General features: G+C 39.0%; 1 protein-coding gene across 1 annotated transcript in view; it reads right to left on the reverse strand.

Annotated features, from left to right (window-relative positions):
* Nucleotides 1–2,676: 2,676 nt before the first annotated feature.
* LOC144313292 (ankyrin repeat domain-containing protein 26-like) overlaps nucleotides 2,677–14,022 on the reverse strand; it is a 134,875-nt gene continuing 123,529 nt past the window's right edge. Inside the window, 2 exon segments of the mRNA XM_077896430.1 lie at nucleotides 2,677–2,920; nucleotides 4,100–4,145. Of these exon segments, the coding sequence (XP_077752556.1) occupies nucleotides 2,784–2,920; nucleotides 4,100–4,145 (183 nt within the window). The 3' untranslated portion in view covers nucleotides 2,677–2,783.

The following is a 14,022-nucleotide window of genomic DNA, read 5'->3' on the forward strand; positions in this document are numbered from 1 at the left end:
AACAGCCCAGCATGGGTTTTCAGAGCCTGTAAGTGAGGCACATCATCTGCAGAAGTGGCCTGGTACAGGGTATCTCAGAAAGGAGGTTTTTATATATCTCAAAGTACTTCTCCATAAAATACTAATTGTAAAGTGCAAAGTTAACATTCTGGGGAAGAAAACTGAAGATACTACTCCAGCGATCAACGTCACCAACCATGGGACAAATCAAAACTGTAGGTCACGTGATATGATGCAATGAGAAGAGTAGAGGACCAGTTCAGTTGTGCTTTTGCTAAAATACATATATGTATATGTATATAAATATAATCTTAATTTTATCATAAGGAAACATAAGATACGTAAGAAAAACCCACACTGAAAAGACATTCTACGTTACTGGAATGAACTCTTCAAAGGATTAAAAGTCACAAAAATCAATGGAAAGACTAAGGAACTGTTCTAAACTGAAAGAGACTAAGAAACACAACATCTTAGTTCAGTACATGGTTTTGAATAGGACCTTCCTTGCTATAAAGGATACTACAGACAAATGTCAGAGCTTTAAAAGAATATGAGGTTTATTTTATTTTTTTAGAAGATTTTATTTATTCATGAGACACACACACACACACAGAGAGAGAGAGAGAGAGAGAGATGCAGAGACACAGACAGAGGGAGAAGCAGGCTCCATGCTATGAAAGGAGCCTGATGTGGGACTCGATCCCCGGTCTCCAGGATCACACCTTGAGCTGCAGGCGGTGCTAAACCACTGCGCCACCGGGGCTGCCCAGAATATGAGGTTTAGATGATAGAGGGGATAGTTGACGTAGCAATTGCACAACTGGGTATTTACCCCATAGATACAAATGTAGTGAAATGAAGGGGCACCTGCACCTCAATGTTTATGGTAGCAATATCCACAATACCCAAACTGTGGAAGGAGCCAAGATGTCCTTCAACAGAGGAATGGATGAAGAAGATGTGGTATGGGACCCCTGGGTGGCTCAGCGGTTGAGTGTCTGCCTTTGGCTCAGGGCATGATCCTGGGATCCGGGAAGAGTCCCATGTCCGGCTCCCTGCATGGAGTTTGCTTCTCCCCCTGCCTGTGTCTCTGCCTCTCTCTCTCTCTCATGAGTAAATAGATGAATTCTTTTAAAAAAAAGATGTGATATACATACAAAATGGAATATTACTCAGACGTCAGAAAGGATGAAAACCTACCACTTACATCAATGGGCATGGAACTAGAGGGTATCAGGCTGAGTGAAACAAGTCAACTGGAGAAAGACAATGATCATATGGTCTCCCTCATAGGTGGAATATAAGAAATAGTGCAAGGAGGGGAAACTGAATGGGGAAAAATCAGAGAGGAAGACAAACCATGAGAGACTCAACTCCAGAAAACATACTGAAGGTTGCTGAAAGGGAAGTGAATGGGGGGATGGGGTAAATCAGTGATGGTCATGAAGGAGGGCATGTGACGTGATGAGCACTTGGTGTTACATGCAACTGATGAATTATCGAAAACTTTATCTGAAAACGATGACCCTTCTAAATGTTGGGAAATTGAATTTAAATTTAAAAACATAATGTATACCTAACATAGTTTGAATGGGTGTACTTATATGCCAATTTTTAAAAAACACAGTACTGTAAATGTATTTTCTCTTCCTTCTTATCTTTTTTTAAAAGATTTTATTTATTCATAAGAGGCAGAGAGAGAGAGAGAGAGAGAGAGAGGCAGAGACACAGGCAGAGGGAGAAGCAGGCTCCATGCAGGGAGCCTGATGTGGGACTTGATCCCGGGTCTCCAGCATCACACCCGGGCTGAAGGAGGCGCTAAACCGCTGAGCCACCCGGGCTACCCTCTTCTGATTTTTCTTAATAACATTTTTCTCTAGCTTACTTTATAAGGAGAATATAGAATGGAATACATATAACACACAAAAAATAGGTTAATTGACTGTTTTGGTACAATATTCTGGTCAACAGTAGATTAGTAGTAGTTAAGTGCCTGGGGAGTCAAAAGTTCACAGATTTTTACACAGAGGATCAGTGCCCCCCTAAGCTCCACATTATTCAAGGGACAATTGTATTAGTGTTGATTTTCTGATTGGCAGGGTTGTACGGTAGCTATGTGGAATGTACTGACTTGCAGGATATAGGGGCCACAGGAATTGGGCATAAATTAACAATTTACTTTCAAACCATTCTGGAGGGAAAAGGTCGTTTTCTCTATTTTTTCTTTTCTCTAATTTTAAGACTCTTCTCAAAAAGTAAATTAAAAAAAAAAGAAAAGATAAAAAGCCTTAGGCAAATCTTTTTCACCATGAGGAAAGAACTATGAATAATAAGTATTTAAAATTGAAATTATACACAGGGTTTATGGCACTATAAAAATTGAAATACATACAAACATTGGTGATAGCTTTAGCAGCAGTATATCAAAATGATGTGTGTCTAAATCCATATGTCTAGTAATAAAACATAGAAAATACAAAAAAAAAAAAAAAAAAAACAACTACCAATTACCAGCCCCAAAACATTATCAACAACTTGGTCCGATCTACTTGGGCAGATTGGAGCCTGTAAAACTCAATAATGCTGGTTTCCATGTAGAAAATATGCTTAAATTTAATCAGATGCCAAGAAACATAGCTTAAAATAATATATAAACTTTCATTACACACGATATAACAACATTTCCTTTAATAAAGATTTTTTGTACATCAGATATTTACTGGGAAACAATTAAAATGTTATATTAAACATCTAGGTAATAAACTTTTACTATATAGCTTTCAGATCATATACTTTCTATTCAAAATCTCTACATATTCTCGTGATGCTTGCAGTACTAGATCTTGATTTACATTTGATTCGTCAGTAGGTCCTAAAGGAGAAGATCTACAGAATCCTGATTCTCAATCATGAGCAACTGAAAAAGAGAAAGAATAATATTCTTTATCTGAAATACTTTGTAGTTAACTAGAAGTTAGTAAAAAAAAAAGTTGGAATCTTCTGAGTGTTAAAAGGATGAAAAATATCTACATATAACTACAATATAAAATACAAGATTACTATTAAATCAAGTTTGCTCACGATTGCCCATTGAATTAATTACTACTGTGGATAAACACTAGAGCTTCTGGTTTTCTCATTACAAGATGAGATTGCAAGCTGATGGCACAGTCCACCCCTGAACAATCATATACTATCAACTGAAAAATCTAACAGGCAATATCTAGAGTCAAATATATCATGGCAGGTTTAAAACAAGACATTATAAGAACACACAGAAGGGACATCCTGGTTTTCTATCAATATTGTCTGCTTTTCTGTGGAGGGAATAGGAAGGCTGATACCTGAAAGATTACTCTCTGCAAAGCAGCAGAGTAGGGTAATGGCGACAGAGAAGGCTCACCAATGTGGCAAGAACCAAATTGATTTGGGTGCTTATATTCCATGCTAAGAAACCTGGAATTTTACCCAATGGCAAAACCAGTGGCTGGAGATTGAAATGTCACCTGTCAAGGGACAGCTATATGAACTATATAATTGCTTAACTAAGTATTACTGAGACAAGTCTGGTCTGTTTGGTCTTCTACCACTAGCAGAAACAAGAATTTGAGAACGCCCACATTTTCAGATTGACAGTTCCATAGCGATGGCACAAGTGAAGGAAGATTACAGCCAAAAGTGCTAACAGGCATACAGGCTGCAGGTTTTTAAAAAAGGTATGAGGGATCCCTGGGTGGCACAGCGGTTTGGCGCCTGTCTTTGGCCCAGGGCACGATCCTGGAGACCCGGGATCGAATCCCACGTCGGGCTCCCTGCATGGAGCCTGCTTCTCCCTCTGCCTGTGTCTCTGCCTCTCTGTCTCTCTCTGTGTGGCTATCATGAATAAATAAATAAAATCTTAAAAAATAAAAATAAAAAAGGTATGAAACACGATGACCAAATGAGGAATAAGTCTCTTATTCACTATGTTTATGTTTTACATTTTTTATTAGATATATCTAGACAAAATTTTAACAAGGGGAAGGGATGCCAGTTACTATTTGTGGTTTATTTCAGAAATTAATGACCATCTAAATTTGTGAATTTGGCAACATACCTTCTTTTAGTTCTCTGATTATACTGTCTTCCAACATCTGCTGCATCTGAAATAAGTTAAACGTTACTTACAATGTTCAAGTTAAACAAGAGACATTATTGTAGGAATTTTATTTTGCTTATGAAACGTGGTCTGGAAATGATACTTTTAGAAAGTAAAAGCTACAATTTGCTTAAATAGAAAGCTAATCACATAAATAAAATAAATCCCTACTTATTTTAATCTGGATAACTGAGAAGAAACCTATAATGCTGTTTAGAGGATTCTAATAAAAAGTACAATTAATATTGATCAATCGAATATACAGAATTTCTGGAAGAAGAGGACGATGGTGGAGGAGTAGGAGACCCTAGTTTTGTCTGGTGTCTGGGATTCAGCTACATAGGTATCAAATCATTCTGAACACCTGTGGACTCAGACAGAGATCCAAGAAAAGAATTGTTGCAATTCTACAAATAGAACAGCGACCGCTTTCTGCAAGGTAGGAGGTGTGGAGAAATGAATCAGAGGCATATATCAGAAGATTAAACCAGGGCGGCAGGGAACCTCTGGAAGCCAGAAGGCAAGTCCTGGAAAGTGATATAGCAGCAGAGTGCACAACCAGAACTTTTAAGAGGTCTGTTCCAGTGAGGACATCCCTGTCTGAAAGATGCTCAGGTGGCAACGGGGGGCAGCATCCTAAGTGGGACGGACAGTGTGGTCTCAGGATCCCTGGGGGGGCGGGGTCACAGAAGGAATGGGGGCGGCGCCTGAGTATGGCAGTTGCCAAGGCGTTTGAGCGGGGAAGCCAGTTGCAATCAGTGAGCCCAGGAGTGGGCATTCAGCTCAGTGTTGCCATAAACCCCAAACCGAGGAACAGTCAGGTGACCACTTTCCAAGCAGGAAAAACTGGGCAAGACCTCCTCCTTCCCCCCAGAGGCACAGTGTGAATGGGAGCTACAGGGGTCTGCAAAGTTTGGAAAATCGAAAGGGGGTCTGTGCTTGAGATAAAAATGCTTGGTCACAGGCTGGGTGAATACAGAGTGCAGACAGAAACCAGGGAGACACAGTAGGGAGTGAGATCTTTCAATTCCAGGGCTGGAAATTAGGAGGCCACCATTTTCATTCTCATCCTCTAAAGCTGCCCAGAAAGCCTTCAGGGAACAAAAGCCACAGAGAGCAATCTGGAGCTGCTTACCTGGCCTGGCCCCCTGGCAAGGGTGGTGCAATCCCACCCTAAGCAAAGACACCTAAGAATCAGTGCAACAGGCCTCTCCCTCAGGAGGTCAGCAACAACTTCCTGCTAAGACCAACTTTACTCATCATACAGAGCTGCAGAACTCCAGTGCTAGGGGCAAACAGTATACAGAACTCATGGCTATTTCTCATGACTCCTTAGTCTTTCTATTTTAATTTTCTTTTTGCTTTCAACCATTTTCTTCATTTATCAACTCTTACAATTTACCTTTTTACACTTGCATTCAATCCTTTCACTGCTCTTAATATTATTCCTGTATATATTGAAGTTTTTCTTTCTGTACCATTTCGGGAAGTAGTTCCTTCTAAGAAATAGACTAAAATACAACCAGAATCTACTATACTGCTCTATTCTCTTCATCTGTCTGATTATAATATTTTTAAAATCTATCTTAATTTTCATATTTACAGTTACATTCTATCCTTTCATTGCATTTAATTTTATTTTTGCATATAATGAAGTTTTTCATTCTTTACAATTTTGGGATGTAGTTTCTTCTAACAAACAGACCAAAATAAACTTATGATATAGTATATTGCTCTGTTCTGTTCAACTGGCTGATAATATCCTTTTTATTTTGACTTTTAATTTCCATTTTTACACTTACATTCTAGACTTTCCTTGTATTTAATTTTATTTTTGTATATATACAAGGTTTCCTCTTAACCATTTGGGGATGCAATTTCCTAACAAAAAGACCAAAATTCACATAGTATCGGTGTACTGCTCTGCTCTCTTGATCTCTCTAATTCTATTATCTCCTTTGTTAACCTTTAAATTGGCTTCGGGTCTCTTCTTATTTGTTTAGCATGTATTTATCTGGGGTCATTCTTGATATTTTTCTATTCTGTTCTCTCACTCATCTCTTCTTCTCTGGACAGAATGACAAGATGGAAAAACTCACCGCCACAAAGAGAACAAGAGGTAGTACTGACTGCCTGGAACCTAATCAGCATGGATAGAAGGAAGAGGCTGGAGCGAGAGTTCAGAATAATGACCATCAAGATAATAGCTGGGCTTAAAAGAAACACAGAGGACATTAGAGAATGCCTTTCTGGAGAAATAAAACAACTGATATCTAATCAAGTTGAGATAAAAAAGGCTAATCTTAGTGAGATGCAATCAAAAATGAAGGTTCTAACTGCTAGGATAAATGAGGCTTCACAGAGAAGTAGTGATATAGAAGACAAAACAATGGAGAATAAAGAAGCTGAGGAAAAGCGAGAGAAACAACCACTGGACTATGACAGGAGAATTTGAGAGATGATTCGTACCACACAGCAAAACAATGTTAGAATAATGGGGATCCCAGAAAAAGAGGGGAAGGAGGGGGCAGAAGGCATATTTGAGCAAATTATAGCAGAGATCTTCCCTCATCTGGGGAAAGAAACAGGCACTCAAGTGCCAGGAGGCACAGAGAACCTTCCTCAAAATCAATAAAAAACAGGTCAATATCTCCAATATAATAACAAAGCTTGCAAATTTCAGACACAAAGAGAAAATCCTGAAAGCAGCTTGGAACACGAGGCCCTGAACCAAGAAGGAGAGAAATATTCAACTGGCAGCGGATCTATCCAAAGAGACCTAGCAGGCCAGAGAGAGCTGGCATGATATACTCAGGGTGCTCAAGGAGAAGAGTCTACAGCCAAGAATCTTATCCAGCAAGGCTCTCATTCAAAATACAAGGGGAGATAAAAAGCTTCCAGCACAAACTGAAACTAAAAGAATTTGTGATCCCTAAAACAGCTTTGCAAGAAGTGGTAAAGGGGAAACTTTAAGCAAACAGAGAGCCCAAAAGTAACACAGACCAGAACACGGACTTTACACATAATACAATGGCACTACATTCATATCTTTCAATCCTTTCTCTGAATGTAAACAAGTCAAATGCCCCAACCAAAACACACAGGGTATCACAGTAGATAAAAAAAAAGCAAGACCCACTGATATGCTATCTGAAAGAGACTCATTTTAGACACAAAGACAACTTCACATTGAAGGTGAGGGAGTGGAAAACCATTTATCATATTAAAGGACATGAAAAAAAAACTGGAGTGGCAATATTTATATCAAACAAATTGAATTTTTTTTAAGATTTTATTTATTTATTCATGAGAGACACACAGAGAGCGAAAGGCAGAGGCACAGGCAGCGGGAGAAGCAGGCTCCGTGCGGGGAGCCTGATGTGGGACTAGATCATGACCTGAGCCGAAGGCAGATGCTCAACCACTGAGCCACCTGGTCATCCCACAAATTGGATTTTAAACCAAAGACTGCATTAAGAGAAGAAACAACAACAAAAGATGAAGAAACTCACTATGCCATAATTAAAGGGTCTATCCAAAACTAAAATTGGACAATTATAAGTTTTAATGTGTCTAAAGTGGGAGCAGCCAACTATATAAATCAACTTTCTGTTAAGATTTCATTTATTTATTTATTTGACACACACACACACACACACACAGAGAACACAGGCAGTGGCAGCAAGAAAGAGAGAAGCAGGCTCCCCACTGAGCAGGCAGCCTGATCAGGGCTTGATCCCAGGACCTTGAGAACATGACCTAAGCCAAAGGCAGAGCCTTAACCGACTGAGCCACCCAGGCCACCTTATAAAGCAATTAATAACAAAAATAAAGGAACACATGGATAGTCATATAATAATAGTAGGTACTTTAACACAACACTACTGTAATGGCCAGATCATCTAAGCAGATGATCCACTAGGACGCAAGGGCTCTGAATGACACATTGCACAAAATGGACTTCACAGATAACTTCAGAGCACTCCATCCTATGACAACAGAATACACATTCTTCTCGGGTGCACATGGAACAAACATTCTGCACAACAGATCACATACTCAGTCACAAATCAGCTCTCAACTGGTACCAAAAGACTGGGATCATTCCCTGCATACTTTCAGACCACAATGCTTTGAAACTGGAACTCAATCTTGACAGGAAATTTGGAAAGAATTCAAATACACAGAGGTTAAAGAATCCAACTGGGGCAGTAAGGCACATTTTAAAACCTCATAGAAACAAATGAAAATGGAAACACAACTGCTCAAAACATTTGGGATGCAGCAAAGGTCATTGAAAGAGGATAGTATATAGCAATGCAAGCCTTTCTCAAGAAATGAGAAAGGTCCTAAATACACAACCTAACCCTACACCTAAACGAGCTGGAAAAGAACAGAATATTAAAGCCTAAAACCAGCAGGAGAAGAAAATTCATAAAGATCAGAGCAGAAATCAATGAAATAGAAACCAAAGGAACAGTAGAACACATCAATGAAGTCAGGAGCTGGTTCTTTGACAGAATTAATAAGATCGATAAACCCCTGGCCAGACATATCAAAAAGAGAACGGAGCCAAAAAATTAGGCAATCTAGAAGAAATGGACGCATTCCTGGAAAGCCACAAACTACCAAAACTGGAACAGGAAGAAACAGAAAACCTGAACAGGCCAATAACCAGGGAGGAAATTGAAGCAGTCATCAAAAACCTCCCAAGACACAAAGGTCCAGGGCCAGATGGCTTCCCAGGGGAATCCTATCAAACGTTTAAAGAAGAAACAATGCCTATTCTACTAAAGCTGTTTGGAAAGATAGAAAGGGATGGAGTACTTGCAAATTCGTTCTATGAGGCCAGCATCACCTTAATTCCAAAACCAGACAAAGACCCCACCAAAAAGAATTACAGACCAATATCCCTGATGAACATGGATGCAAAAATTCTCAACAAGATACTAGCCAATCGGATCCAACAGTACATTAAGAAAATTATTCACCATGACCGAGTAGGATTTATCCCCGGGACACAAGGCTGGTTCAACACTCGTAAAACAATCAATGTGATTTATCATATCAGCAAGTGAAAAACCAAGAACCATATGATCCTCTCTTTAGATGCAGAGAAAGGATTTGACAAAATACAGCATCCATTCCTGATCAAAACTCTTCAGAGTGTAGGGATAGAGGGAACATTCCTCAACATCTTAAAAGCCATCTACGAAAAGACCACAGCAAATATCATTCTCAATGGGGAATCACTGGGAGCCTTTCCCCTAAGATCAGGAACAAGACAGGGATGTCTACTCTCACCACTGCTATTCAACATAGTCCTGGAAGTCCTAGCCTCAGCAATCAGACAACAAAAAGACATTAAAGGCATTCAAACTGGCAAAGAAGTCAAACTCTCCCTCTTTGCCGATGACATGATACTCTACATAGAAAACCTAAAAGCCTCCACCCCAAGATTGATAGAACTCATACAGCAATTTGGCAGCGTGGCAGGATACAAAATCAATGCCCAGAAATCAATGGCATTTCTATACACTAACAATGAGACTGAAGAAAGAGAAATTAAGGAGTCAATCCCATTTACAATTGCACCCAAAAGCATAAGATACCTAGGAATAAACCTAACCAGAGACGTAAAGGACCTATACCCTAAAAAGTATAGAACACTTCTGAAAGAAATTGAGGAAGACACAAAGAGATGGAAAAATATTCCGTGCTCATGGATTGGCAGAATTAATATTGTGAAAATGTCAATATTACCCAGGGCAATTTACACGTTTAATGCAATCCCTATGAAAATACCATGGACTTTCTTCAGAGAGCTACAACAAATTATTTTAAGATTTGTGTGGAATCAGAAGACCCCGAATAGCCAGGGGAATTTTAAAAAAGAAAACCACATCTGGGGAAATAAGATCATGAATGAAAGAAGACAGATCACGACCAGCACCAGAGAAATACAGACAACTATAAGAACACATTCTGAGCAACTATATGTTAACAAACTAAGCAATCTGGAAGAAATGGATCCCTTCCTACCAAAACTGAAACAGGAAGACACAGGAAACCTGAACAGACCCATAACCAGCAAGGAAATGGGAGCAGTCATCAAATATCTGCCAACAACCAAGAGTCCAGGACCAGGTGGCTTCCCAGGAGAATTCTACCACACATTCCAGGAAGAATTAATCTATTCTTCGGAGCTGTTTATAAAAATTAGAAATGGAAGGGAAACCTTCCAGCGTTCTCTGTGAGGCCAGCATTACTCTGATCGCAAAACCAGAGCAAGACCCCACCCAAAAGGAGAATTACACTCCAATATCCCTGATGAACATGGATGCCAAAATTTTCACCAAGACACTGGCTGGGAGGATTCAACAGTACATTAAAGGATTATTCACCATGTCCAAGTGGGTTTTATGCCTGGGCTGCAAGGGTGATTCGACATCTGCAGATGAATCAATGTGATACACTACAGAAATAAAAGAAAGGATAAGAACCATAGGATCCTCTCAAGAGATGCAGAAAAAGCAGTTGACAAAGTGCAGCACCCTTTCCGGATCAATACTCTTCGCAGTGCAGGGAGGGGGGGGAGCATATCTCAATATCATAAAAGCCATCTACGAAAAGCCCACACCTGATGCCATTCTTAAGGGGAAAAACTGAGAGCTTTGCCACTAAGGTCAGGAACACGACAGGGAAGTCCACTCTCTGGACAACCAGTGTTGTTCGACATAGCCTCAGCATTTAGACAACAAAAAGAAATAAAAAGGCGTCTGAATCAGAAAAGAACTCAAACTCTCACTTTTCTCAGAGGACATAATATCCTATGTGGAAAACCCAAAAGACTCCACCCCAACGTTGCTAGGACCCTTTCCTGAATTCAGCAAAGCAGCAGGATAGGAAATCCATGCACAGAAATCAGTTGCATTTCTATACACTAACAATGAGATGGAAGAAAGAGAAACTGAGGAGTCGATTCCATTGACCATTGCAGCAAACACCATAAGATGCCTAGGAATAAAACCTACCCAGAGAGACAAAGGATCTATACTCTGAAGATGACAGGACATTCTGGAAAGAAATTGAGAAAGGTGTAAAGAACTGGAAATACATTCCATGCTCATGGATTGAAAGAATTAAATATTGTTAAAATGTTTATGCTAGCTCCATCAATCTATATATTCAATGCAATCTCTATCAAAATACTACTAACTCCTTTTATACAGCTGGAGTAAATAACGGTAAGATTTGTTTGGAACCTTAGAAGACCCCGAATAGCCAAACATATGTTGATAGAGGTAGCCATAGCTGGTGGCATTACAAGCCGGACTTCAAGCTCTATTTTAAAGCTGTGATCAACAAGACAGTATGGTACTGGCACAAAAGCAGACATGTCGATCAATGGCCCAGAAGAGAAAACCCAGAAGTGGACCCTCAACTCTATGGTCCACTCCTCTTCAACAATACTGGAAAGAAAATCCAATGGAGACAAAGCAGTCTCTTCAACAAATGGTGTGGGAAATCAGACCACCACATGTAGAAGAATAAAACTGGACCATTTTCTTATGCTATACACAAAAATAGAGTCAAAATGGATGAAACACCCAAATGTGAGATAGGAATCCATCAAAATCCTAGAGGAGAACACAGCCAGCAACCTCTGTGACCTCGGCTGCCGCAACTTCTTGCTAGAACATGTCACCAGATGCCAAAATGACCTACTGGGAATTCATCAAGATAAAAAGCTTTTGCACAGCAAGGAAATAGTTGACAAAACCAAAAGACAACTGACAGAATGGGAGAAGGTGTTTGCAAATGCCTTATCAGATAAAAGGCTGGTATGCAAAGTCTATAAAGAGCTGATCAAAGTCAACACCCAAAGAAAGATAACCCAATGAAGAAATGGGCAGAAGAAATGAAAGGACATGTCTCCAAAGAAGACATACATATGGCCAACAGACACATGAAAACATGCTCAACATCAGCTGGCACTAGAGAAATACAAATCAAAACCACGGTGAGTTTCCCCCTCACACCTTTCATAATGGCCAAAATTAGCAAGTCTGGAAATGACAGATGTTGGCGGGAATGCAGAGAAAGGGGGATCCTCTTATGATGTTGGTGAGAATACAACCTGGTGCAGCTCCTCTGGAAATCAGTACCGGAGGTTCCTCAAAGAGTTGAAAAAGGAGCTACCTATGTAAAACCCAGCAATTGCGCTAGAAGGTATGAATCCCGAAGATCACTTTGGTCGGGATCCAAAGGGGCACCTGCACCCATATGTTTATACCAGTAATATCCTCAATAGCCAACCTGAGAGATATGGATGTTCTTTGAAAGAGGTATGCATAAAGAAGATGTGATGTAGATATAAATAAATAAGTATCATATTTATTTATTAGACAGAGAGAGAGAGGGAGGGAGAGAGAGAACAGAATATTACTCAGCCAATAAATAATTAAATCTTGGGACCCCTGGGTGGCTCAGTGGCTGAGAGTAGGCCTTTGGCTCCGGGCATGATATATATATCATAACATTATAAGCTAGTTAATTGAATTTAAATAAAAAATAGTAAAGAAACCAATGGAGCTAGGAATGTGAAATAAAAGAATATACATAACTTCTGAAGGATCTTTGTAACTTCTGTTACAAAATTGTAAACAAGAGTCATTTTACACTTTAATAGTTTGTGATTTTCAGAAAAAGTGCCCTTTATGAGAGATTAATCATTTGTTTAATAAATTATTCCTCCGAATGAACTTTCCACTTTTGCACTTTTGATTTTGCACTCAACAAAATCTTGAGGTATGTTGTATGCTCTATTTTTCAGCACAGACTCTTAAATACATAAAACAATGGAAGTGGGACTACATAAAGTCATGTGGAATTTCTCCCGGTAATATTGAGTAAAACTATTTTGTTATCTATATGATGACTGATGTACTTCTTTTCATGTGAACACAGAGATTTCAGAAAATCTGCTTCAGGAAAGGAAAAAATATAAGCTAGCACTAGTTTTCCAACTTAGTTTCGCATTGATACGTTTCTAGAATTAGAAACAAGGAAAAGAAATTTTAACTGTAACTTTGTTTCCTTTCTATGAATTAGGACCAATTTTTGAAGCACCTGACTTACTATAGTTATCATTATCTACTTAATTATGAAATATTTAGGAATATTTCAGACTACAGTTGACCTTTGAGCAACACAGTGGTTAGGTGCACTTACCCCCGTGCAGTCAAAACTCTGTATAATTTCTGATTCTCCCAAAATTTAATTACTAATAGCCTACTGTTGATGGGAAGCCTTACCAATAACACAGTCCATTAATACATGGTTTGTACATTACATGTGTTATATAATATATTCTTAAAATAAAGTAAGCTAGAGAAAAAAAGGTTATTGAGAAAAACATAAGAGAAAATACAGTACAACACAACAGCCAAGAAAGTCCATGTGTAGGCTAACTAGACCTGCAGCTTCAATTCCATGTTGGTCAAGGATCAAATGTGCATTACAAATATTCCCATCTAGAATGCTCTTATTTCTTATAAAAGGCATCCTCTCATTGAATTCCCAAAATAGGGTCTAAATATGGTACTAAGTGGTGCCTAGGTGGCCCAGTCACTTAAGTGCCTGCCTTCACTTCCTTAAGGAACGATCAAAGGAATATAATGATCTTTTCGCCAAAAGTCTTTTCCTAAATACTTGCTTCTGTGACCCTGGTTTATTTCCAGGTGAGAATTGAGTTAGATGGTAGAAATAGCTTGCAATCCATTAATAAAGAGAACATATTTGCAATTTTATTTATACTTTTCCATTTATCAAAAACATAAGAGGGTAAGAAAATTATACACATAAAAACAACGTATCAG

Source organism: Canis aureus, chromosome 5 (assembly GCF_053574225.1).
Source record: "Canis aureus isolate CA01 chromosome 5, VMU_Caureus_v.1.0, whole genome shotgun sequence".
Taxonomy (NCBI): Eukaryota; Metazoa; Chordata; class Mammalia; order Carnivora; family Canidae; genus Canis; species Canis aureus.